A 26622-nucleotide genomic window follows, 5' to 3' on the forward strand; every position below is an offset into this window, starting at 1 on the left:
GGGGGCCATTCCCTCACTGTTTCCAGGATGGCTTCGTGGGCCACATGAAACCACTTCGCGGGCCGGATCCGGCCCCCGGGCCTTGTGTTTGACATGTCTGATCTAGGGGGTGAGGAAGAGAGTACAGACTGGCACAGTTGGGACTTCCTCATGAACGTGATGCGCACTTACATGGACTGCATTGCAGTCAGTCACATTAATTCTTGATATAAAATCTGGAAGGTAATGGGAACTGAAACTGGATAAGTTTCAAAGGAGAGTCATATGCTTAAAAGGGAAGTTACAATACAATCAGTCAAGCTTACAATCTGCCTACACAGAGATATTTAGAGATACTACACTCATACTTTATGTAGGCAAACAAATACTAAATATATACTGCAAATGGAAAAATTCAGATATGGGAAGGATGAATTTTGGAGAATGGATATACCCTAAATATGCAAGAAGCAATGGATATTAATCTTTCCCTCTTCTCAGGCTCTTTTCACATGAATAACTTCTGATATTACCCATCCAAAGGTACTAGCCAGGCCAGCTATGCCATTAATATAGAGAAGGGTGAGTACAATAAAGGCGCAGCTATTGGCATCCCAAGAAACTACAGATATAATACTATATGATTCTCCTCAATAATAGCTAATTTTCAAAGGGCAAGATCTTTGTTCTGAGTCATGTCTGAAGAACCACTAAAACAAAGGATGTACTAACTTCTACAAACCTGTTCGATGTAAGCAAGCCAATGATAACAACAAACTGAATTTCCCAGCATCCAAAACAGATCGGTATTGTTTAAGCACATGCTTCTTGTATATCCCATCTGAGCTTCCATTCATTTAGTTGTTGACTTAGAAGTTTGTTCTGAATTGCCCCTGATCCATTAACCTCCCAAATGATTTATTTTGTCTTTCCATTTAATCACGTCTAATTCTTGGAAACTGCCTGGAGACATTCCTGTTTTCTTGGCAAGGTTTATCAGAAGTGGTTTACCATTTCCTCTTTCTTAGGGCTGAGAGAAAGGGGCTGGCCCAAGGTCACCCATTTGGCTTTGTGCCTAAGGCAGGGCTAGAAATCATGATCTCGTGCTTTCAAGCTTGTTTCCTTAATCATTTCACTAAACTGCCTCTTCCCAAGTGATATATTAATATTTGTTGTTGTTGTTAGCTGCGAAGTCATATCCGACTCATCGCGACCCTATGGACAACATTCCTCCAGGCCTTCCTGTCCTCTACCATCTTCTGGAGTCCATTTAAGCTCACGCCTACTGCTTCAGATATATTAATATAGCACATTTTATTATCAGTCTTTCAGGCAGTTCATTCTGTTGGATTGGTGTTTTTAATTCTGCTTCTTTTTACTCCGTCTTAAATCCACTGAGAGTGCTTACTAAACCCATCAAGTTTGTTTTTCCTTCATGTGCTTCCCCCAATTGGGACTCCTCTTTTGTTAGACTTCAGTCCCCATTTATTGTCAGTCATGATTGATTGGGGATAATAAAAATTGTGCGCTACCTCAAAATCAGCAAAGGTTCTCTGCAGTGTCAACCCATTTATATAAACTTGACAACAGCGAAGTCTAACAATATCATTGTAGGCATTAAGGAAATACTGGCCCGGCCAATACCTTCCATATGGATAGCGACACTCCTCCATGATCTAAACTTAAGGAAGATGCATCCACTTTCATTATAATTGAACCAGTCTCTTATGAGAATGCTACACTGTACAGTCTATTTTCCTTTAAGCTCTCACAGAAGAGAGCTAGAGATGCTATATTATGTCATGCCCATAAAATTTTACATGGAAGGTGAGGGATATTTCCATTTTTTTTTCAGAGTGTATATTCCATATGAAACCCAGCGGCATAATTAGTCTCAATCTCAAACGACAGCTGGAATTGCATGCACTATATGCCATTTTAAAATATATAGTGTATTTTCTTGCAACAGGTTGGGCAACATCTTCTGGCGTCTGAGGATTGGGGGTAACTGTGAAGTGCCAGGGAAATCAGGATATCCAGGCAGTTTGAATGAGTATAAAGATTTATTGAAGCCTAAGCTCTCTACAAGAATCTGAACTACTAATGATCCAAGCAAATTGGCGGTAAGTCACAGGAATTCAGGGTGGGCTGCACTTAGATCTCCTGTGGGCGTGAAGAGACTCATGACTGAGGACCTGTTTGACCCCTCCCTCAAGCTCAGCCTTGTCATCTCCTACATTGCACGTCTGACAAGGCTCAGCAAAAACATGATGGTTCAAAAAACAAACAAACCCAACCCCCAATTTTATTCCATTTTGCAAAACTAATCGTTTCAATTTTTTTAATTTGAATTATTGGCTGGATGTTATTTTTAAAAAATGGATAACTTATTTTAGGATTAAAGGCACCTTTGCCGTTTAACAGCATAGAAATACCATCTTTGGAAATCACATGAAAAGTACAAAAATACAAAGAGAGGGGAGGGCATTCTGAAGTCACCCATCCATTTCTACCACCCTCTCCCCATATCCTGAAATCCAGTAACAAGCTGAGCCTGTCGGGAAATCCATGATGGGTTCCAGACACTTTGAAGATGGCAAGCATCCAACTATGGGAGCAACGAGAAACAGAAGAGGTAATGGGTGTTGGGAGTTTTGTTGAAAGGGGCCAGAAGGCAGAGGTGTGAGAACTCTAATGGGGATTTATTTTGCAATCTACATGTACCCCTTATGACGAGAAGCAATGATAAAAATTACCATTCTGCTTCAAGCAGAATGAGGACTGCTTGAGCAATTTAACCAGGCTTTGGAGTTTGATAGGAACTCAACAATGACTCTGTGTGACTATATCCTCTTAAGAGATACCAGAAGAGAGAGCACCATAAACCAGGATCATTGAACTTGGGATCAGGGTTGTTGATAGAACTGACAACCAAACTTTTTGTCAGGCTGAGTATTAATTCTTGTAAGAAAAGCAAGAGAATGCAGCTGTTGGAAACATCACAAGTGTCATCTGTGATATTCTTGACCCTGCAGGTGCCTTCTCACTTTCTTCACATCCTTCCACATGGCCCCTGAACAAAAATTGTGGGAATGTTGAAACTGGGATTAAAGGCCTGTGGATGACAGCCTCTAGATACCAGAGATTAAAGTTCACAGAAATCTTTTATGCAGCATCAGTTTCCTCTGAAATACAGCCAGTGTCCTCGCACACACACAAAGATATATATCTAGTCCGTTACAGGTGTCAGTGATATTCTCAAAATACCCTTAGAAATGTCCTAAGGATACACACTGCTTTGCTCAATTCATGCTCAATAGTGAGTTTGCAAAAATGAAGAGTACGCTATACAATTTTTCATAATGCGGTATGCTGCAGTTTTTTGAAATATGAAAACATTTATTCATTTTCTTCTATAATTACCTCGCTTAGGAACAGTAATGTATTCATCGTATCAAATTAAGAGCCCGAAGACTTCAAATGCCCAATTTTTTCCACAGCCTGCTTTTCCATCTAGATTAAAGTATACATGCACTAGATGTCCCGTGACCGTCTTCTCTCTCTCTCTCTCTCTCTCTCTCTCTCTTGGTCTTCTTGTTCATCTGCAGCTTTCACATATTCCTTTTCCATCAGTTTTGAAGCTCAGGGCAGCTCCCAATCACAGGAATGATTAGAAACGTATGTATAATAAAATACTCCTGCCTGTGTTTGTGTCGAATCATTTTGAGGAGGGAAAACTGCCCATTTGTCTCTCTTGCATGTTGAAAATGAATCTGGCTTAAGGAATGTTGCAAGTATTTACCCAGTCATTAGATCTTAAAAGAAATCACTCTTGAGATGATGCTTCTATTATCTCTCCAGGGTTCCATGTTTTTACAACTGTGCCACCCAGTGGTGAAACAATATCAAAATGATATGTACAGTCCACCCTTCCCTTAAGGCTCTGAGAGAGATGCAGATGTTACGTTAGGTCACGTCCCCATTTATGAAGTGTTATTGTACTTCCCACCCCCATCTTTGGAAAGGAGTTCTGTACAGTGTATACCTTATGTGGTGTATATTTAAATTCAAGAATTAAAAGATCTTCACTCTTTATGCCTTTGCACTGGCAAGGTAGCTATTTGCACTAAGCAGGGGCAAAAGTGAAGGGAAAAAGAACAGTTTAGCTAATTATTAAGTACAAATCTTTGGATGGGGACAAAGTAACACATTAGGAAAAAGAGCAAGTATAACAAGCAGGCGTTCGTTGGGACTGTTCTCTGTCGTTTTTTGTTTTTTTTGCTTTTGAAAAATAATCCCAACTGAAAATGCGCAAAAGCTGAGATTCCCAAGTGCACGAAAAAGATAATTGTCTTGCAAATTCCAAGTGTACGAATTTCTTTTTAAATATAACCTTTTATTGTGTAGATCGTTTGATACAGAACAGCATTATTTTCATCACTTTGAATCTGGAAGTAACATACAACCGAATGAGAAGAATAGAAGTACCCAAAGAAATAGTGTGATTCTCTGTTCATGTGGCATAAATCAGTCTTGTACACAACTTGTAGCAGCAGTTTTTAAACGTTCCCTTTCGAAAATATATATATCTCTATATTTCTATATATAAATTGTACACACTAATTATCTCCTTGCACGGGCTGAAACTTTTAGAATTAAAACATCCATCTTAAGTGAAGAGAGAACAGTGAAGAGAGAGACATACTCCCCCCCCACCCCACCCCATCAATACTAACCAAACTTGATTAACCAGAAGGGAGAATCCTCAATGGATAAGTTACCTCCTCAAAACCATGATAGTGTCACCTTGAGCTGAAGGACACAGAGGTATAAGGGATTTATTACTTCATGCAAGCTCTTACTTCCTTTCTGGATCTTTTCACCGACTTAATGGCTTTGAGAAACCAGAGGATTTAAGGCAGTGTCGGCTCTACTCTCAATTATTTCAAAATTCAACCGTCGGAGCAACACAGCAGACAGCAACACGCAGATTCATCCTGGGACTTGGAGGTACTCCCAACAGCATCTATGGAAAAACTTGAGGATCAGGTTGTAGAAAGAAAAACGACTACTAAAATCATTTGGGAAGCTGGAATTAAACCATCCAGAGAGCTAACTCTACTACATCAGTAGTGCCGTTATTGCTGCACACGTTAGGTCTATTTTTATTCTTGGTTCTTTTTATACTTTCACAGTCAAGTGCTTATTGTAGTGATTGAATTTTCACCATTAGCTCCTTTACAAGTCCAACAAGAGATTTTCAGATTTTTAAAAAGCCCTGAGAGAGGAAAGGGGAGGGAGAAGGAAAAAAAAATCAGGAAGATGCAGAGAAATGAAGTAGCTCAACATGCAAACTAAGCCTAAGGTTCACCCATTGTTTAAACACATTATAAAGTTCACAGTTTTAATATAGGGGGGGGATTGTGAATGTGAGGAGGGGAAACAACAAAAGGGAACACATTATTTTTTTCTTCCATCAAATGCAGCTAATAAAAACACCAGTAAAATGTGGCAAGATTTTATATACTATGATATACATAAAGACTAAATAAAGCTTTAAATCAATAGTGATTATTGCTAGCAGATGTCCCGGCAGGGTGCTGGGATATTATTTGCTACATTATTTCTGCAGCATAAAGTTTTGTTCAGATCTGTCAGATTTACACCCCGCCCCAAACAAAGGCCAAGAGATTAAACAGGTCTACAGAATGACCCATTCAGTCTGAGGGCAGTTCTGACACTCCTGATTTAGTTAATGGCTTCTCCCCCACAATATTGCGCAGTTTAGTGTGGAGAGCTGCAAAAAAAAAAATACCCCTCAAATTAATAACAAAATATTCCCCAATAACAATAATAATTATAATAATTATAATAATAATATAATAGCAATTTATATTAAGGGATGCTGAAATTGACTTTGATGGAAAGCATCATTTAGCAAATGATTTTATATTCTGAAAGAAACAATTGGTATTTATTTTTAATAATCCAGAGGATTGGTTTCAGAACTGTCTTATACACCCTCTATAACAATGAAATTTGTGCTTCACATTCTATATGAAATACTATCGCCCCAAAATGATCTCCCTGCTCTTCCTCTGCAGTATGGGTTGAATCTCTAAAAAATAATAAATATGAAATAGATTGGTATAATACTCCCAATTTTTACCGAGAATTCAGAATCTATTTATTACTTTATTTCTATGTAACATCAACTTGTTTCTAATTTGCTTACAGTGCTATTTGCACAGAGTATGACTTTAGGGCAAGGTGGACCAAATTTGGTTTTCCAAATTAAATTAATATTCCAAGTTACAACAGCCACTGCTTAAGAATGCTTGGGTGTTTATAAGCCAGTCAATCTGGAACTCCACTGTTTTTCCCCACCCTGGATTAACAATTTTAAGTTAAGTGGGGAGGAAAAAAAATATGAACAAAAGAGGTTCAATGTGAAAGAACAACAGAAAGATCCCAGAAATACTATGCCTTTGTCCTATTATATATGTCCCACAAATATTCTAAGTCAGGGGTGTCAAACTGCCGGCCCACAGGCCGGATGCATCATGCGGAAGCCGCGCCCACCTCATTGCCAGCAATGGCAAAAAGGCTCCGATACGTTGCATGACATCACGTGACGTCGCACGTTTGACATGTCTGTTCTAAGTGAATGGTCATTCCTGGCCCACGACTCAGTCTGAATCAGAGTATGTGGACCGCAGGCAAAGGACTACTTCAGCAGACTCCCACGTATGCATGGTTTCTGGTTACTTATAAAAAGAGGATCATCACACAGAGAGACACATTGTCCCTCGCCAAAGGCTCCTTGAAGAGAAGAAGAGATTGCTTTGAGAACTGGGTTCACAACCACGTAGAACTGGAAAATAATTGTAAATTTCCTCCATCTTTAAGATGAGGGTACAGAATTAGGATAGTCATCCCAAAACACGAGCTTTTTTCACACTGGATACAGAACTAGCAACATAACAACATGACCCCATAGTGTGTGGGTCACAGGTTAGTAGTATCAGAACTATAAGCGAAATTGTCAGCTGTCTTTTTCACATCCAATTGTGCATTTGTATCTTTAAAATTGAAATACAGGAATGTAGCAATGCAGCCATATTTGCACACATACGCACAAGTCACACATACATGGAGAGGGCAATTATTTTTTTCCTGTCAAGATAAATGGGCCTCACATCAAAGACGAAATGAACCTTACAACCTAACACACCAGCTTAACTAGTCAGTGGATCAGCCTTAACGCTGGTGGACTTGCATTAGATCCTGTTGCCAGCAACAGGAATGTATAGTCCATTCCCAACTCAGAACAGAGTTAAACATTTGGGAAAACCTCTAGAAACCTTGGGGAAAAGTATTTTTGTCCATCTGGAAACTTTATTGCCAGTAGTAGACTATTTCCTTACTTTAAAGCACATTAAGGTAATAAGATCACTTAAGGCCTCAAAAGTTTTCACTTTTCTCTATTATTTCTGGAAGACTACATCATCTTAGTTATCAATTTAAAAAAATGCAACTACTGCAATTCCCAATTATGCCACGGCATTTGCAGGGCCTTTCACAGGAAATCTGGATAGCCTTCTTCCAATTCCTTCATGCCAGCCTGCCATTAATTTATTTGTCTCTTCTCCCTTTTATTAACTCACAACTCACACTTATCTGCTGGGGTTCGTTTGACACAATCGCTCACAAGCAATTGAAGGCAACTGTATGACTGGATGTGAAACAGAAGAGGACAGGCAGTAGCAACTTACATGCACTACATGCATTCAATTGGTTGTGTGTGTGGAAAAATATTTAGGTACAACCCTCTCTGGCATGAACTTTCAATTCTAGTAAGGACTCTTGTTTTCCTAAATTCATTTATCAGACATTCAGTTCTTACTTATGTATCATCAGTATGAACCCAGAGGAATCGGGGAAAGATCACTGCTTTAGTATTCACTCTTTCTATTCCCTCCATGTAAATTTATTCTATGTCCACCTGGATTGATCCGTGAATGGGGCTTTCACTGTTTTCCACTTGATGCTAAGAGGTTTTTATGAATACCTATGAAAAGAGCGGCAAACCCCCAAAGAAAGTCAGTGAGAGATTAGGCAGAAATATCTAAGCAGGCAATCCAAGCTGTGGTGTGGATCTCCGTGGACAAATATTGTCCATTGGTTTCTGCAGAATGCAGAGATTAGCAAACTAAACAACTTTTATAAAATATTAAAACAATAATATATTGAAACACAAATCAAACATTTATATATATACACACACACAAAAAAAAACCTGTATGCATATATATGTGTATGTATACACACACATACATATATAAACATAAACAGTGGGCGCATATTTTCCATAGGTTTTTAAGTCACTATGCCACCCTTTCTGTATACTCGTCCACAACAGTCAGAAAGGGTTTTATACAAAATGACAGTAGCTAGAATGCCATCACTGATCATGTGAAGAGGAGGAGAAACAGAAGAAGAAATAATGAAGATAACAGTAATTGTGGCTTCCTGCTTTTAGCCTGAACCAAGCTTGAAAACCTTAATTTATGTTAATATGTTGAACTGCTTTAACTCTCCCTCGTGTGATTTTAAAAAAAAAAAGGTCTGAAAAGACAAACCAAAAACAATTTAGCCTTTTATATCTACTACTTCTGCTTGGGATTTCTTAAAATTTCTTCCAGTTATTGGCTGCAGTTTTTTAGGGCTTTCTTTGCACCACTGAACCCTCTCCACCCCCCTTGTTTCCAGCTCAGAGAATACACAAAAGCGGCTATCACAGATATACAAGAACAAACTCACACACCCGAATTTTTTTTTAAAAAAAGTAACATTAATGCTTAAATGAAAAAGGTCCTCTCCAAATAATTAAAATATTTTTTTAAAAAAAAATCATCTAATTTGCTTTAAAAAATATCTACGATACCAAAAGACCTAATAAAGTAGTAAGGCACTCAGACCAGTATATAATGGTAGTCTCTTGCATTATTTATACTGAAGGGCTTATGGCACTGAATCCAGACAGCCATACATCCTCTCCCCGATCCCGCCCGCCCATCGCCCACTCCTGGGTCACCAGAGCAGGTTGACTCAGCAGCAAAGGAAAGCTGTAGCCCTGTCAACTTTATTCCTGTGTCCTGGATCAATGTTGCTGGGGTGCCGCGGAAGCCATAGCTGTCATTCCACTTCCAAGAGCTGAGGCGCATTCTCTGCGGAGGCGAGGATATGACTCATGGAGGATTTCTTGTTCTGGGTCTCCAGCAAGTCCTGAATGAAGTCAGGGGAGCTTCCACGATCGGCTTTTCCTCGAGACTCCGGCTCCTTCGCTGTCGATTTCTGCACGTTCTTGCTTGCCTCAGCGAGGCCTAGGCTAGAGGCTTTCCCAGCTGGCTTATCTTCCTTACAAGCGTAATCCTTGGTGGCATTGACCAGGCTTTCTCTGCGGCTCCTGGTCACTGGAGAATGGCTTCCCAGCCCCACAAGGGCATCGCCCTCGTTTTCAGAGATGGGGTTCGTGCTGCTGGGCAGAGACTCGTTCTCGCTGTCGTCTTCCCCTCGTGAACGGGTGTCCTCCCTATCGCTGTCCTTCTCATGATTCTTGGCACTTTTCACCTTCTGATGGATGCGCTGATGGCGAACCAGGCTGTGTTTCAACGTAAAGGTCCGTTCGCAGGTTTGACATTTGTACGGTCGCTCCCCTGGGATCAAGGGGGGGGGGGGAAAGAGAGCAAAATCAAAGGTCGGGCATTCCTTCATCCCTGAGAGGATCCCCTTTATTTCTTGGCTGGAATGGCCAATGAAAGATCCTCTTTTAACGTTTACAGGTTTAGCAAGGCTGACCAGGGCCAAAGGGGAAATGTCTACCATGAATGGTGATACGTAATTCATTTCCCCCTGAGGAATACATAAATGGCATAATTTACCCAACCAACTTTAACCTGACAATTATATCATAGGAATCCACACTGTTTATTTAATAGCAACAGCACTTAGGCTTAGTAGAAGTCCCACCATTGCTATCATTCTTGCCTTATTTTTATCAGAGAAAGCCACAGGGGGCATTTTAGATGTTTTCAATTACTGCTATCACAAATCCTTTCCACATTGAAAATTTCAAAACTTTATCTGAAGTTATCAGATCAATCTGATTTTACTTCTTTTAACACAATTAACTACCGTTCTAGAGTTTGTACAGTACGTTGTAATTTCTTTTCTCACCCCTTAAATATTTTAGCACTTTTTTTTCCCCTTTTCCCCCCTAATTAATTGCAATTTCCTTGCGTTATTTGCTGATCTATGACCAAAAAAAATGGATTAATCCCAATCCTTTCAGATACAAGGTTTGCTGTTGATAAGACCTGACGTCCCTTAACAATGCTGCTGGGAGAATGAGGAGAGGAGTTCTACTGAATACAAAGGGGACTGGAAAATTAGCTTCTTATAAAGAAAGGTAAGAGCTTCAGAGTTTAGAGGGGAAAATGCAGAGTTTCCATTACCTTCCTCTCATTTGGCTTCCCTTTTCTAAAAAGAAATGGGAAGTAAGAATGAAGCACTTTTTGACAAAGGAGTAAAGTATTTGGTCTTCAATGGAAGCCTGTAACAATCTTCATGAATTGTTAAGACTCTGTTTCATTTTTCTCTAGATTCACCTTAAGTTTTATCTTTTTTACGAGAAAGAGTGTCCCTTGAGGTTGCAAAGAAAAATGCCTTGTCATCATAGCTACCTGACTTTCACAAGATTTGACTTAAACTTTCTACAGAATGGACGTTAGCTTAAAAGATGGGCGACTATTATACCTTATACAAGATCATTCATTTTTAAGCAGCATGTCAAATCATTACAACACGGGAGAGACGAATGCTGTTTTAAAACCATCTTACAAAATCTTTTGTTGTTCCAGACAGATCAACGACTTACTAATGACCGAAAACATATTTGCAGGAAAATTATCTTCTTTAATTCCCGAGTAGAATGGATAGAAGAATGAAATACGGGCTGTAGTCTTTCAAAAATCCACAGCTATCTATTGTAAGAGCTCTTGCTTCATTCAGCGTCAATGTGATTAGATTGCTAAACCAGGGAACTCCCTGAATGCCTGCCAGGCCAAAGCAGGAAATTTAGTAAGTGACCTTGGATAATCTCTATCTCTTGGACCAATCATCACCTCCACGTCTAGCCTGGATCGCTGGTAGTTGAGAAGATTAGAGCAGCGTTTTCCAACCTTAGGAACTTGAAGATGCGTGGACTTCAACTCCCAGAATTCCCCAGCCAGCTATGCTGGCTGGGGAATTCTGGGAGTTGAAGTCCACGCATCTTCAAGTTCCTAAGGTTGGGAAACGCTGGATTAGAGAACCAGCTATTCTGTCTTCCTTAGAACAGAGAAGGAAAACCCATCATGGCTCATGAGCTTAATCTAACCTAACAGAGCTTTAAACAAGGCCCTTCTCTGCCAAGATTGCCAATGACACATTTCCAGGCAGCTAAGCTACAAGCACCTGCAAAGGTGGTTTATCTTGGCTTCCTGCTGCTTTCAGCCAAGAGCCAAGATTGGGCATGACCGCTCATGCAAACATTCAAGAGCAATATTCAACCCAACAATTGAAGGCGTGCGAAATCTGAAGGCACTTTAAGCAAAGCAAAGGGAGCAATATTGTCTCTCTGCTCTATTCTTCCTGGTGTTACCTTGAGTGTGTGGGACAAATCAGGTAGATGGGCTGTATATTAATTAACCCAGAGAAAGTAAATACAGGCAGTCCTCGACTTTTATTTAGTTGTTTATTTAGTTACCCTTCAAAAGTTGCAAAGGGGAAACTGGGGGGGGGGAGTGACTTGTGAGCATTTTTCACACTTGTAACCGTTGCAGCATCCCCATGGTCATGTGATCAAAATTCAGATATTCTGCATCTGGTTCATACTTATGACGGCTGCACTTTCCCAGAATCATGTGATCAGCTTTTTGGGCCTTCTGACAAGCAAAGTCAATGGGGAAGCCAAATTCACTTAACAACCGTGAATTGTTACTAACTTAACAACTGCAGCGATTCACATTAACAACTCTGGCAAGAAAGGTCATAAAATGGGGCAAAACTCATTTAACCAATGTTTCCCTTAGCAACATAAGGCTCAATTATGGTCGTAAACTGAAGACGACCTCTGCTTGGGATTTTGTCAGGCCGGCTTTTCTCTCCCGTATTTTGCGGCCTTCCAATTCCAACTGAGCTCCCATCATTTATTTATTTTTTATTTTTTTTTTATTTTAATTCCATTTATATCCCGCCCTTCTCCGAAGACTCAGGGCGGCTTACAAGCTTAGATTCCATTTCACATGGAATCTCACACTGGGTGGCCTTGTGCAAAGCTGCAAATCTCTTGAAATACACACCCAACTTGCCAATAAACCTTGAGCTTCTGAGGGAAATCAGACAGCCTGAAAACCTGAGGTAAACCACCTGTCCTAGAATGTGCATCTAAACTTACATGTCAAAGACACTAAGCATATGTCCAAGATCCTAACCTAAATTTGCAAAAGTGGGCTCAACGTGATTTTATGCTAAAATAAAGTGTTCGGAAGTTGCTACCTTTCCTTCTTTATGTTGCTCCAAATATTTCATACTGCACAGGATCAGAAACCTGGAGCTAGTTCTATATATTACTGAGTGCACAAGGGAAAGAAACCCTTACAGCAGGGGTGTCAAACTGCCGGCCCATGGGCCGGATGCATCTCGCCAAAACCGCCCCCCGCCCCCAATTGCTAGCAACGGAAAAAAGGCATAACTCGCACGTCACATGACATCGCGAGTTTGACACCCGTGCCTTACAGTAACAGGTTTTGATGCAGAATCTGACAGCCCCACCTAGTTCTGCCACCTCTGAGTAGACAGCTAGTTTTTTTTAAAGAAAGAAAGAAAGAAAGAAAGAAAGAAAGAAAGAAAGAAAGAAAGAAAGAAAGAAAGAAAGAAAGAAAGAAAGAAAGAAAGAAAGAAAGTAAGTAAGTTTCCTCAGTTTAACTCAGGGGTAGGCAACCTCAGCTCTTTTATGACTCATGGACTTCAACTCCCAGAATTCCTGAGTCAGCATAGCAAATTACATAGCTGAGTCAGGAATTCTGGGAGTTGAAGTCCAGGAGTCATAAAAGAGCCGAGGTTGCCTCCCCCTGGTTTAACTAAACATCTTATGGATTCTATCTGGAACCTCTGAATATATCCTATCACAGACTGATTAAAATATTATGGAAAATAATACTCAGCGGCCCCCACCCGTACCTGTATGGGATCTCATATGCCGTGTCAAATCTTGTAGAGACCAAAATCTCTTGTTGCACACAGTACAGACTTTCTTCCTTTTGTCTGCCTTGGACTCGCTCTTAGCGCCCGCACCGGGCTTTGGCTTCCGGTCTTCATCACTTTTTTCAGAAGATTTTCTTTCCGTGCTCTCTCCCTCGGAGATGCTTTCGCTCTCCTCATTTTCCCTTCCTGTTGCCTCGCCGTCTGTGGGAGACTCCACACCCTTCATGTCCTTTCCCGGCTCTTCCTGTTCAAGAGATGGGTCCTCTTGCATGGCAGGGACGTGGGCTTGGTCTCCACCTTCCACAGGTTTGCTTTCGTCCTCGCTGCTCTTTTCGTCTTTCCTGTCGTCGTGTGCGTGGACTTTTTTGTGCCGGCTAAGAGTACCAGCAAATTTGAAGGATTTCCCACATGTATCGCAGGTGTGTTTATTCTCAGACTGGTGAGCCCCACTGCCTGTGTTTTGATCATTCTCAGCCAGCTTGAATTCCATGAACCTGCTAGCAAAATTGAGGTCCAGGCTTCTATTGCTGACCGAATCTTCTTCTGTCTCGTCTTCTCCCTCACTCAATTTCGCTTGTGCAGCCTCCTCTCCTTGGGATGAATCCATCTTCTCTTCTTTGGGACTGCCCTCGGGCTCTTCTAGAAACTCGGTGGCTTCCTCTAGGTGCCCTCTCTCCCCAGAGGTCAGGTCGAGTGCTTCATTTCCCGCACTTGTATTTTCTTGATCAGATTGACTATCTGCAAGAGAGAACAAGGAAAATATTGACCTCTTCAGATTGACTATCTGCAAGAGAGAACAAGAAAATTTTGACCTCTTCAGCACTCAAGGAAGCCTCATCAACGTCACTTTCTGTCATGTCATCATCAAATATGTTTATCTGCTCTCTAGTCAAAAATGGCGTTAGGGTCTTGTTTGCATGTATGACACTCAGCAATACAGAATGACAATACTCTTTCAGATTCCAAATCCAACACTGTGGTGGACAATTGTGTGATGCGAAACATCTCAGCTTAATTTTTTTTTAAATGCACAAACAGGAACCTGGTATATAAATGTTTGATCCCTGTGCAGAAATTTCATCAATTCACATGCAATACTTTTATATGCTATGACATTCTGGACAGATTAATAAACCCAAATGTGTTTTTCCCTCAGCGACATGACAGAAAGGTGAAAACAACGGAGCAACCTATTTAATTAATGGGATCAGGCTCAAAGAAATTCTAGTTCCAAATAGTTAAATTATTGCTGTTTATCTCTGGATAGGAGAAAAAAGCTGGATATACTATTAACAAAGCTACCAGAATTTTGATGAATTGCTTGTCACGTTCATGAACTATTTCCTTTAATCTAATTTAGGAAGCATGCACAACAAACAGTATTCTGCGAAGTTTTGATTGGACAACTGGACTATTTATGGGCATATTCCTCAACACCTGACTGAAGGGTCTTGAATTGGTCACTGGCTTACACTAGAATCTTCTGAATCAAATTTCAGTCCATGGAAACCATGATGCAGGCACCCTTTTAGCATGCCTGTGTCCTCTGAACTACATCAGGGAGACTATTTTTAGAATTGGTGCTCCTTTCCTATCCTTACAAGCTAATCCTATTCCTTCTGATACTCCCAAAAAGAGACACATAGCAACATCATTATATCTCTTCCAAAATCCCAGGGTTTATATAGTTTGTCTAAACAAAGTCACCCTTTTAAATATTTCAAAGTTTGGGGGGGGGTGCGCAAAGAAGCTTAGTCAGAAAGGAGAACCAGTATGGTAGTTAGTTCTTGACATACAACAGCACTGAAAAAAATGACGTATGACCATTTTTCACACTTATGACCACTGCAGCATCCCCATAGTCATGTGATCAAAATTCAGACACTGGGCAATAGACTCATATTTATGATGGTTGCAAGTGTCCCAGGGCCCTCTGATCACCTTTTGCGACCTTCTGACAAGCAAAGTCAATGGGGAAGCCAAGTTCACTTAACAACCCTGTTACTAACTGAAGAACTGCAGTGATTCACTTAACAACTGTGGCAAGAAAGCCATGAAATGGGCAAAAGCCACTTAACAACTGTCTTGCTTAGCCACAGAAATGTTGGGTTCAATTGTGGTCGTAAGTCAAGAACTACCTATATGGTATAGTAGGGGTAGGCAACCTTGGCTCTGTTATGACTTGTGGACCTCAACTCCCAGAATTCCTGAGCCAGCATGGCTCAGCTTGGAAACCTCTCTCTTTCCCCTCAGCATGGCTGGCTCAGGAATTCTGGGAGTTGAAGTCCACGAGTCATAAAAGAGCCAAGGTTGCCTAACCCTGGTATAGTGGTTTAAGTAGTTAGACCAGGCTTAGGAAAAGGCAGGTTCAAGTCCACTTTCAGCCTTGTGAGTGCACTGGGTGACTTAGGATCCGTCACACTCTCTCAGCACAATCTACTTTCACAGAGTTGTTGGGAAAAACTGAAGGAGGGAGTGCTATTTGCGCCATCTTGACTCTGTGAAGGAAAGATGGGAAACAAACCTAACCAATTAACCATTTCCTTATCGCCAGCACACTTCATCAGACTGAATATAAAGACCAGAGGAATGAAGGGAACAAAAGAATATCTGCTTTAATGTACAAAATGACACACACTGTTTTGTAACATTTTGATTGTTTCTAATAAAGGTCTATCTGGCTGTGGATTTTTTCTTCTTCACTAATTCTCCCCTTCCTCCCCCACTAAAGTTTAGCAAACGTTGCAGCACAATAGGGTATGTAATCCTGATTAGATTTGGTGTTCATCGCCATTACGTTTTTTAGAATGCCTTCTATATGTTACAAGAACTAACAGTCTCTAGATAAAAAGTCTAAGGCTTGAGTTTTTGAAAGCTCAGTAGCGGCTTAGAAATTAAAGGGATGTCGGAATGTTGATAAAATAATGTTTTGGATCCTTTTTCTGCTGATTCATTATGTCTGTATTTGTGAATGATAACAGGGCAACCTTGAAAGACCAGACAAAGACAGGCCAGAAAACAAGAAGCTATACACAGTTTTAAACACATGAAAAATAAAAGGCAGGCATTTCAAATTTCAAAAAAATAAAAAAAATAAAGGAAAAATACAAATAAGCTACAGAAATAAAACAGCATCTATCATTGGCTAAAGATAGAACTCTACAAATGGAGCCAGAATATCAGATCTGAAAATTCAAGTGTTTATAACAAAGTGTCCTCAACAAAAAACTGCAGTTGATTGATGGAGGAAACAGCCTACGTTTGAAACCTTCATTCAAGTACCCTGTAGGAAGGCACTTAAGCCTGTTTTGTCTTTGCAATAGGAGTGGGGTAGAGACGAGGGTGTTGCAACTCCCCCTTGAAGCTAGCATTTGATAGCTTGCTCAAAACCCATTTCCCAACATCCCCAAATCTCTTCACCCTTAAGGACTATCTGCAAAAGAAACTCCACAACTGTGCATATGCTCTTTGGCAGTTCAGCAGTTATCAATATAGCTTTCTTCTCCAGACTGAAAAATAACTTTTCAAACTATTTCTCGGGAGTGAAAATATATGTACATATATGGCTCAGTGGGTTAGGATGCTGAGCTTGTTGATCAGAAGGTCGGCAGTTTGGCGGGTCGAATCCCGAGTGCCGCGTAGCAGAGTGAGCGCCTGTTACTCGTCCCAGCTTCTGCCAACCTAGCAGTTCGAAAGCACGTAAAAATGCACATAGAAAAATAGGGACCACTACGGTGGGAAGGTAACAGCGTTCCATGCACCTTTGGTGTCTAGTCATGCCGGCCACATGACCACGGAGATGTCCTCGGACAAGCGCTGGCTCTTCGGCTATGAAACAGAGATGAGCACCGGCCCCTAGAGTCGGAAAAGACTAGCACGCATGTGCGGGGAAACCTTTACCTTTTACTATATGGGTTGAGTTTTATCCCACTTTTATGACTTTATTAAGTAACCCAAGGCAGCGAAAATACACTATACTCCTTCCTCCTCCTAATTTCCACACAATAACTCTGTGAGGTAGGTCAGGTTGAAAGAGAGTGAGTGGCTTCACATCAACCAGCTGGCTTTCACGTCTAAGGCAGAAGTAGGACTTACAGCCTTCTGGTTTCAAGGCTGTTGCCTTAACCATTACAGCAAACTGGCTCTCTATATCAGGGCTTTTCAACTGGTGGTACGCGTACCACTTGTGGTACATTAGCAAGTGGCAGGTGATACGCAGCCCTGCCTAGCCAAGTGTAATGGGGGAGGGAAAAAGCCAGCACTGGCAAGGACTTACTGTGAGAGAGTCCTCCGGAGCTGCAGAGTAGCTGGGTTGAGGTAAAGGCCCCAGGCTCACTTCTGGCTCACCCTCCCCCATGAGAAAGGAGGAGTAGGGGGGCGGAGACAGGAGAGGCCATAAAACAGGGGGGTCAAACTGCCGGCCCACCGGCCAGACATGTTATTCGGAAGCTGCGCCCACCCCATTGCCAGCAATGACAAAACTCTCCCGATACGTAACATTGCGAGTTTGACATGTCTGCTATAAAAGGAGGCAGTTTGGGCGGGAGAGGGAGAGAGGAAAAAAAGAAGCAGCCTTGGGAGGAGGTAGAGTCAGCTCTAGCTGCACCGAAGGGAGAGAAGGAGGAGTGGGGGGGGGAGAGGAGAGGAGATAAAGCAGGCCGGCCATGAGCCAATCTACAACTTCTGTGGCAGCCACCTGTGCTGGCAGCAACAAACAGGCAAGAAATGCAGCGGGGGAGGGGTTGCCCTCCACAAGGAATGAAGAAAGGCAGCAATGAAGAAAGGCAGCATCACCTGGAGATGAGACACGGAGGGAGGGAGATGGAGAGTGGAAGGATTCTTATGTGCTTTAGTGACTTAGAAGTTCTGGGATTTGTGCAATGTGGGCTTTGTGTTCCTAAGGAGTTTTTGGCAATTTCTAGATGGCTGATGGCTGGTTTTAGCTTCCATTGCTCTGCTATTGTTAGCTGTAAGTTTTGCTGCAAGGGATTTTGAAGTATTTTTCTCCTGAATGGATTTTGCCTGTAACATTCCTTTACTTATGAATGGAGCCATTTGGGGAGGCTGCCTTAGCCGGCAGCCAATACTTACTACATTTTCTTTTTCTTCCTTAAGTGCCGGCTGCCCTCCTTAACTTTCCTTTCTAGCCAGTAGCTAATTCTTAAAGGGGAATGTGCCTTTTTAAGCCAGTTCACTCAGCAGCTTGTCTTTTCTGTCTCTGGAGGCTTTTCCTCGTTTGATGAATATATGGAAGAGAGAAAATATGGGTTATTTTTTTTTCCAAATTCTTCCTCCAGAAGGAGGTGGGTATGAGAAAGAGGGAGGCAGGGAGGGAAGTCCCACCTTAGCACTTGGCCACCAGCAGCCCTGCCATTGACTTATCTTGCCAAAAGGTTGCAAAAGGGGATCACATGACCTTGGGACACTGTGACCATCATAAATATGAATCAGTTGCCAAGCATCCAAATATAAATCACCTGATTCTGGGCATGCTGCAGTGGTCATAAGTGTGGGAAAATGGTCATAAGTCATTTCAGTGCAATTGCAACTTTGAACAGGTTTTTTTGGTGGTCATCAAGTTTTTGACACCTCAAGGTGGTACTTGAATACTGCCATATCCTAAAAGTGGTACAATCGGTGAAGAGGTTGAAAAGCCCTGCTCTATATGGTATTGTACTGCACTGCTGAAATGCACTAACAAACATGTCAACAGCCAAGAACCCATCTTGCAAAATAAAAGGCAGTGAAGTCCACTAAAAGCTTTTCAATTTATAAACCAGCCAGTGTTGATTAACTGAAGCTCTCAGTCCTTTTCAACAGAAAGAGTGCTTGACCTCTATTTTTTCTTCCATAAAATGAAAGCTTTGTATACATCTTACAGGCCATGCAACAAAATACAACAAAAACTTGGGAAAGTGCCTTATTTAATAAATGAGATTTTTAAAACTAGATTTGGTTACTAAGAAGCTGAAGTCCTTACTCCCATTCCACCCCCCACCCCCATTAAAGTGTGATTTTAATATATCATTTCAGATATGGATTCTATTGTTTCTCAATTTTTGAATAATATTTTCCAGGTTTCCTTAACTCTTCCCTTGTTAAGGATATTTTGAGATTACAGATGTTTTGATTTTACAGACTTTCAACCAGACTGGTGGACAAAAAATAGATTTGAGGTCTACTGGCAGATCTGAGTGATTTGCAGTAATGTACAACTATGCATCATTATGAGCAGTAACTTCTACCTAAATTACAACGTTGAAACACAAAGTTTGGCAGAATCAGATGTGAAATTTTGGCACCAAAGGTTATTTAAAGGGGGCTCAGAGCAATCTTCCTGTTTTGCACTACTGATTCCAGTTCATATATTTGGGAGTTCTGGTTAAAAAGACAAATCCAAGAAATCCATTCTTGGTCCCAGACAAGTAAGTAATCCAAGATCAAACAGATATGTAACACATCTGTCCTATCCCCTGCCCAACTACTCCCAGAGCTGTATTTTACTTATCATAACATGGGGAAAATTCCAAGTCCATGATTGCTTGGATGAATAGAAACAAAACATACATAGCGTGGACCAAATTTGTATGTGGGAAACGACAACTTTGGCAAACCATTTCTTGGGAGCTGTAACCTATACCACAATTGTACTGCATGATTAAACATTATGCACCAAACTCAAGGGGAAGTGGAGGATTTATATATACAGTCACCAGACCTTAAGGTATCTTCCTAATCCAATTATCTTCTGTATGTTCTAAGCATTTTGCAGGTTGCCATGGACGGCTGACCTCATAAATCTGCAGCTAGACTCCCTAATACTCCTTGCTTCATAATCATGTGCACTTTAGCCCATTTATCTTTATTTTTCTTCACAATGACTTGAGCAAAACCCCACCCTGATCTTTCACGGAGACTTTATAAACTACATGCCCATTGTGTTGTCCTCCCTTCAGTAAGCACGGAGAGTCACGTGAAATACTGCTATTACCGGTAGTAAAAAAAAAGAATAGATGGCTTTATAGAAATTCTGTTGACTGGGAAGCAAAGTTTAAAATCTGTTCTTCTTATAGGTAACTGTTCTTGGGTGGGGTGGAAACAGCAATTCATTATTTAAAACTGTAAAGGCCAAGTTTCTAATTGAGTGGAGATTGTCAAGCACCCCATACAGGTCTCAACTGAAATATCTGCATTTTATGATTTGCATAAGAGCCTGTTATATAAGGCATACATACCAGTTTTCAAAGGCTTAAGTTATAAGCCATTGCACTTTGTTCCTAAAGGACTCCCTTTTCATTCTGTCACCAAACAGGGAGAAAACAGTAGCAAGCAGGACCTGAAAGGTCACTAGCTTATTAAATCTGACTCAGGAATGTGAAGACCTAATGACACATGCTCCTGACAGCACCATACAAGATGTACAAATAATGAAAACCATCATTTTCAGAAACCATAAGAAAATAGCTAAGTAAATAGCTAAGAAGAAAGAAAGAAGCAAACTCTGGGCTGCTGGGCTGGGAAGGGGAGAATGGATTTTGGGGTGGGGGGAGAAACAGGTCTTTAATTCACGTATTTCTCAAGTTATTTACATCATGCTCTATTGATTCCCTGTTGTTGACTCATAACTTTATTTGTAAACTAAGAAGTACAGCATACCAACTGTAGGCAGAAATTAACCCAGGATCTACTATTAGATCTCAGGGTGATTTGCAGTAAATTGTATACCTAATTCCCAATTACCTAACAATAGCAGCATCCAAAACCATTTGATCCTCCCTAATTGAGGATGGTGATAAAGAATGTTTGGCGGAGGAAGTGGGACTAGATTTTATCTAAAGAGACTTATGAGTTTAGTTCTGGTATGAGTTTTAATTTGTGAGCTATCCGTGTCCTCACAACACTGGCAAAAAACACTGTCTGTCTGAATTTGCATCTATCTGAACATGGCACCTTACTGTAGTTCTTACTCAACTCAAACAAAAAGTAAGCCTAAAATATTGAAGTATGCAGGTCCTTCATCTACAGTCATTTCTAATTTCCCACAATAGTATTTTTTTAATTCTGTTTTTTTTAAATGTTCCAATCTCAAATAGCTTCCACTAGGTGGAACACTTTGGTAAGATCACTTTCATACAAATGAAAGAATTCACATCAATGCTGATTAAACTTAACTTATTTAATTTTCAGTGATGTGATTAATTTAATCCTTGATAGGCAGATGTTGACTCCCCTTTATGGCAGGAGCGCAGTCTGTTTACTCTAGCTCAGGGGTCCCCAACCCCAACCCCGGGTCCGTGGACCGGCACCGGGCCATGGCAGGCCAGAAACTGGTCCGCACAAACAAGCAAAGCCCATCCGTGGGATGCAGGCAGTACATGAAACCACGCCCCCTCCGGTCCATGGAAAAACCTCTCTCCATGGAACTGGTCCCTGGTGTCTAAAAGGCTGGGGACCTCTGCTCTAGCTTATGCATTGCCTTGTGAAAATAAAAAGTCCTCAAAATTAAACATCCATGGTTAGAACTGTACACAGATTCCTAAGTTCTCCAACCTGAGACTGTGAAAACAAGAACATGGGTGGCAACTAAGAGCAGGTACCTGCAAACATCACATTCAGAAGACTGTTTTAATAATGGGAAAAGGTCTCTCGTACAGCCTATTTCTGCATGTATATCCACTGAATTCCAGATAGAGCACTGATGAAGTATAAAGAACTATGATCCAAATGATACCAAGGAATCGAAAAAGAATGTAGCAGTAAATTAACATTTTTTCTATTGTTAAGTTATGAAATTGTCAGTTTTCTTTTTTCTATTTATTATTTCCAACTAATCCTTTGCTTTTCTTACAAGAAACCATGGCATGCTATAGCTGCTTCTCTTCACAAGAATCCCAAGAACTCTTTCTCACTGAGTGAGAGAAGACTGAGCCAAATAGGCTTTCCTCCAAAAACTACCCGTCTATATTCTACCAGTCATCAAACCAAATCAAATCAAAATACCGTAACTAGTTAATGATACTAAACCATAAAAAGGTAAAGGTAAAGGTTCCCCCGCAAATGCATGCTAGTCGTTTCCGACTCTAGGGGGCGGTGCTCATCTCCGTTTCAAAGCCAAAGAGCCAGCGCTTGTCCGAGGACGTCTCCGTGGTCATTTGGCCAGCATGACTAGACGCCAAAGGTGCATGGAACGCTGTTACCTTCCCACTGTAGTGGTCCCTATTTTTCTACGTGCATTTTTTACGTGCTTTCGAACTGCTAGGTTGGCAGAAGCTGGGACGAGTAACAGGCACTCACTCTGTTATGCGGCACTTGGGATTTGACCCGCCAAACTGCCGACCTTCTGATCGACAAGCTCAGCGTCCTAGCCCACTGAGCCATCACGTCCCTACTAAACCATAGTTCCCAACAATCAATGGTAGCTTTAATCCTGATAAATCCTGGTACCTCTGGGTGACAAGGGAATGAGCCATCTAGCCCAAACCAGAATGTCATCTTTAAAAGGATACTGGGTTTGCATACTTCCCTTTCTAATCACTTTTGGAAACTGCTTCTTAATGCAAGGGATTTTACAGCACTGGGTGAGTTTCCTTAAATTCTTAGTGAAAGAACTTTTAAATACAAGTTTTAAGGACGTAAACAAATCTGGATAAGCAACACAGGGGTAATTAAAATTTTGATTTTAGAAAGTTACAGACTTTGTAAGTTAAAGACCTATCTTTACAAAAGGTGAAGGTAATTTTGAAATAAGATTTTGCAATTAATTGTAAGGAGTTCTTCTTATGGAAAATTGTTTTTGTCTTGAATTCTTAAAACAATAAGATCTGACTTTAAAAATTGGACATCATAGAAAATGAGAAGTAATTAAGGATTACAATTAAAGGGCAAGAACATTAAAACGCAACTTACTAATACCAAACAAAGCAAACTATTTTAACTTTGCACATACTGTAGAGAATTTTTGTACAATGCCCTCAGAAGTTAATTTCAAGAATGTCTGCCTCTATAGGTAGACTATGTATAAAGGCTGCTATGGAAGAAGAAAAAAATATTACCTGATGTGATCAAGACTGATTTGAAAGTGGAAATAACAATAACTAGCTACAAGAATGACATGGAAAAAAGAGCTACACCAGACATAGAAAAGAAACTGGTTCATGTCTTAATAATTAAGAGGAGCATACAAATGATAAACCAAGAGAATGACCTGGATAATTTTCTTATATTGGATTTACAAAAGAGGCTTGTTAAAGCTTTGAAGAATTTTGTGAGAAAGGGCAAAGAAAAAATGAAAATAAATCACATTTTTAGGCCACTGTTTGATGATAAAGCTTGTTAGAAGGAAAAGGAAGGAATATAAAATTGGTTTATTTGATCAAGGTTGAAATAGATAAATTGTTATTTCATCTAACCCTTGATGGACATTTGCTGATCAGGACTGAAATGATAAGGTTTTAAGGATCTGTTTATCGATAAGAGATAGGATAAGAGATCTTTTGTTATATTTTAGGAGAAAGTAATACGTTAGTAAAATACTCACTTCTTTATGTACTTTTCTTTTTCTGTAACTTATTTCTTATTTTTTCCCTTTCTTTTCTTTTTTTCTTTTCCGTACTGTTTTTTTCTTCTTTTTTAAAATTTGCATCATTGTGAATTGTAATTTTTAATAGAATTTCTTTAAAAATTAGGATGAGTAGGATCCAGCACATGTGGAAAACACTAAGTGATCCCTCCTTAGGGTACATATATGCTGTGACAAATCTCATCACAATTTAAAATTTGTAAAACTACCATCAGGCCTGCCTGCTTGATCACTTAGCTAATCAGACAGGTAATCTAGAGCCAAGGACAACTACCGTGCCCCACTATCTACGAATTCCTCTCAAGGCCAAATTAAACATTGCAGCAACACAACCTCTGCATCACAGAATCCAAAACGTATGATTTCCTATGCTGAACAGATGAGTCCCTGAAATCCCATCAATGGTCAGGCAAGAATACCGAACGTTTTTCTGTCCCTTGATGTCTGCTGGGTAAACATTATTTTTCATCTCAGAACTGCACCTGAAGTAAAAATTAGGGTAAGATGAGAAAGAGGAAGATTTTGACACAGAACCCTCCTTGCCAATCTGTGAGACTTTCAACGCTCCCACCTCTCCTGAGTAGGGGAGAAATCTCCACAACAGACTTTAAGTGGGTCAAGGTGTTAACATCTAATTGAATTCCTCAGGTCCTGAAAAGACTTCTAACAGACTCACTGATTCCTCTAAAGGCCCAAAGCAAAAAAGGAACACAACTTATCTTTAAATTCTGGAACAACCTAAAAAAGCTACCTGTGCTATCATGAGCTCCAGCATCACTTTCTTTAGACTGGGGGATAAGCCCGTTTCTTCTCAGACAGTAGTTGGCAACTCCGTGTTTGCGTAAGAGGTGGCGTTCACAGTTAGATTTGGTAGAAAAGAAGGCATCACATTTTTGACAAGGGAAGGGCTTCTGACCTGAATGAAGCAGGGAAAAAAAACATATTTATCTTTTTTTTTTCTAATGCACCAGAGGAGCTCCTTGCGTTCTCCTATCCCTTCAACTTAAGATTCAACAACTTTGACTCGGCTCAGTCCTAAATAGATTTAATTTTAAAAGAAGGCCCCTATTAAATTTGAAGCAATTTACTTCCCTAATAGCATGCTCAGGATTCCAGCTACAGCCATACGTAAAATAACATAATAAAGGTATACTGACTCTGAAACCCCAAAGCTCTGAGAGTTCTCCAATGTAATTGCCTGAAAAATCATATGGACTTAATAACGGGGGAAAAAAACCTATTTTGAGAGGTTTGGTATCAGTGGAATACTCTGCAATCAACTGTGCATATGGCACCACACAAATCCAGAAGGAAATGTATGTTTGGCTGCAAATGATCATAGCTTCTGTGGCCCATTTAAAAGGGATCTAGAAGGTCATGGGCTTGATAAAAGTGAGAGGCAACTGCAGAACTAGCTTGCAACCTTCCCTCGGCATTTAAACTCATCCAAAAGCTTCCACCGGTTATTTAAAGGGGAGATTATTTCATTTCAGACATTTATTTAAATCCCCAACATAATTTCCACGGTGCTATACGTCTAATTAGAATATTCAAGCATATCAAAAGGTCAACCTCCTTGTTCAATCTACTGCAGGAATGAGTTCTGAACTCACTTAAGAGAAGGAATGTTCATGACAAAATTAGAGAATATAAGGAGATGGTAACACATTATTATTATTATTTTATAAAGTAAAATTGCAAAGAGCTACGGCATGGGTCCCCAACCCTCAGGCTACAGCTCCACTATTGGGCCTTGAGCCATTCAGAACCGGGCCACAAAAGTGGTGGGTGAGCGCAGGCGTGCACACACATCCCTACTTGTGTCAGCAGCAGGCAAGCATGTGTGCACTCCATTTGCATGTGTGGCTGGGTGCACATGCAGGTGTATGCGTGCTTGCGTGCTGCTTGCACGGAACCATCCCCTCTTCCCCCCTGCCAGTCCGCAAAGCTGGAAAGCTTGGAGAACTCTGAGCTAAGGTGTGTGATAAGAGAAAAAGTGGATAGGGCATAGGGCGTGGAGAAATAAGTTGCTTAGGAAAGTTAACTATCACAATTTCTAGTACCTGTGGCCACTTCTACAGCAAGTAAAAGGCTCAAAAGCCAGCTGCCTAAGCAAGGCCACAATTCTGCATAGTTGCATGCAGCTTCGATCAATTCACACACAGCTATAAAAACAAACATTAGAGGGCAGAACAAAATCCCCTCCTAGTCAAGTCATCAAAATACAATTTGCAATGCCAGCTGGGCTTCGTAAGTAAAAAAAAAACATACAACTAGTCATGCCATTCAGCCATGCATAAAGGTAGCCTCTAATCATCTTGAGATCCCCTAAGAACATGAGACAGAAAAAAGAGAGCAGTGGAATATCATTAAACAGAAAGACGGGATGAATCAGAGATGGTCAAAGTACTTTTCCAGGTGTATTTCAAGCATTAATTTTTCAGATGTTTATCGAGCATTACAAGTCTCTCAAGTCTTCCTAATCACTACTCATGTAGTAGGAATTTTCTCAGTCCATCAATGGACGCTATTTTTCCAGACACACATATAAACCTCGGGGAACAGGTAATTTCAGAAAATAAATACGATATTGTTTAATCTCTGTTAAAAAAAATCATGCTACCGTACTATGCAACAGATCCAAATTAAAGTCTCAGTATAATCTTTATTCAATAAAAATAATGCATTAGGCCAATGATGACTAATCTATGCTAGTGTACACTAATACCCAACAACAACTATCCTCAAAAAATATA

At 40.5% G+C, this 26622-nt stretch overlaps 1 protein-coding gene across 1 annotated transcript in view; it reads right to left on the reverse strand.

The window, feature by feature from the left end:
* Nucleotides 1-4354: 4354 nt before the first annotated feature.
* Nucleotides 4355-26622, reverse strand: part of RREB1 (ras responsive element binding protein 1) — a 171883-nt gene continuing 149615 nt past the window's right edge. The window contains exons 11-13 of the mRNA XM_083359954.1: nt 24618-24782; nt 13264-14025; nt 4355-9698 (exon numbers count right to left, since the gene is read on the reverse strand). Coding sequence (XP_083216080.1) covers nt 9178-9698; nt 13264-14025; nt 24618-24782 — 1448 coding nt within the window. The 3' untranslated portion in view covers nt 4355-9177. The remainder of the gene's footprint in view (nt 9699-13263; nt 14026-24617; nt 24783-26622) is intronic.

Source organism: Vipera ursinii, assembly GCF_947247035.1.
Source record: "Vipera ursinii genome assembly, chromosome: 3".
Taxonomy (NCBI): domain Eukaryota; kingdom Metazoa; phylum Chordata; class Lepidosauria; order Squamata; family Viperidae; genus Vipera; species Vipera ursinii.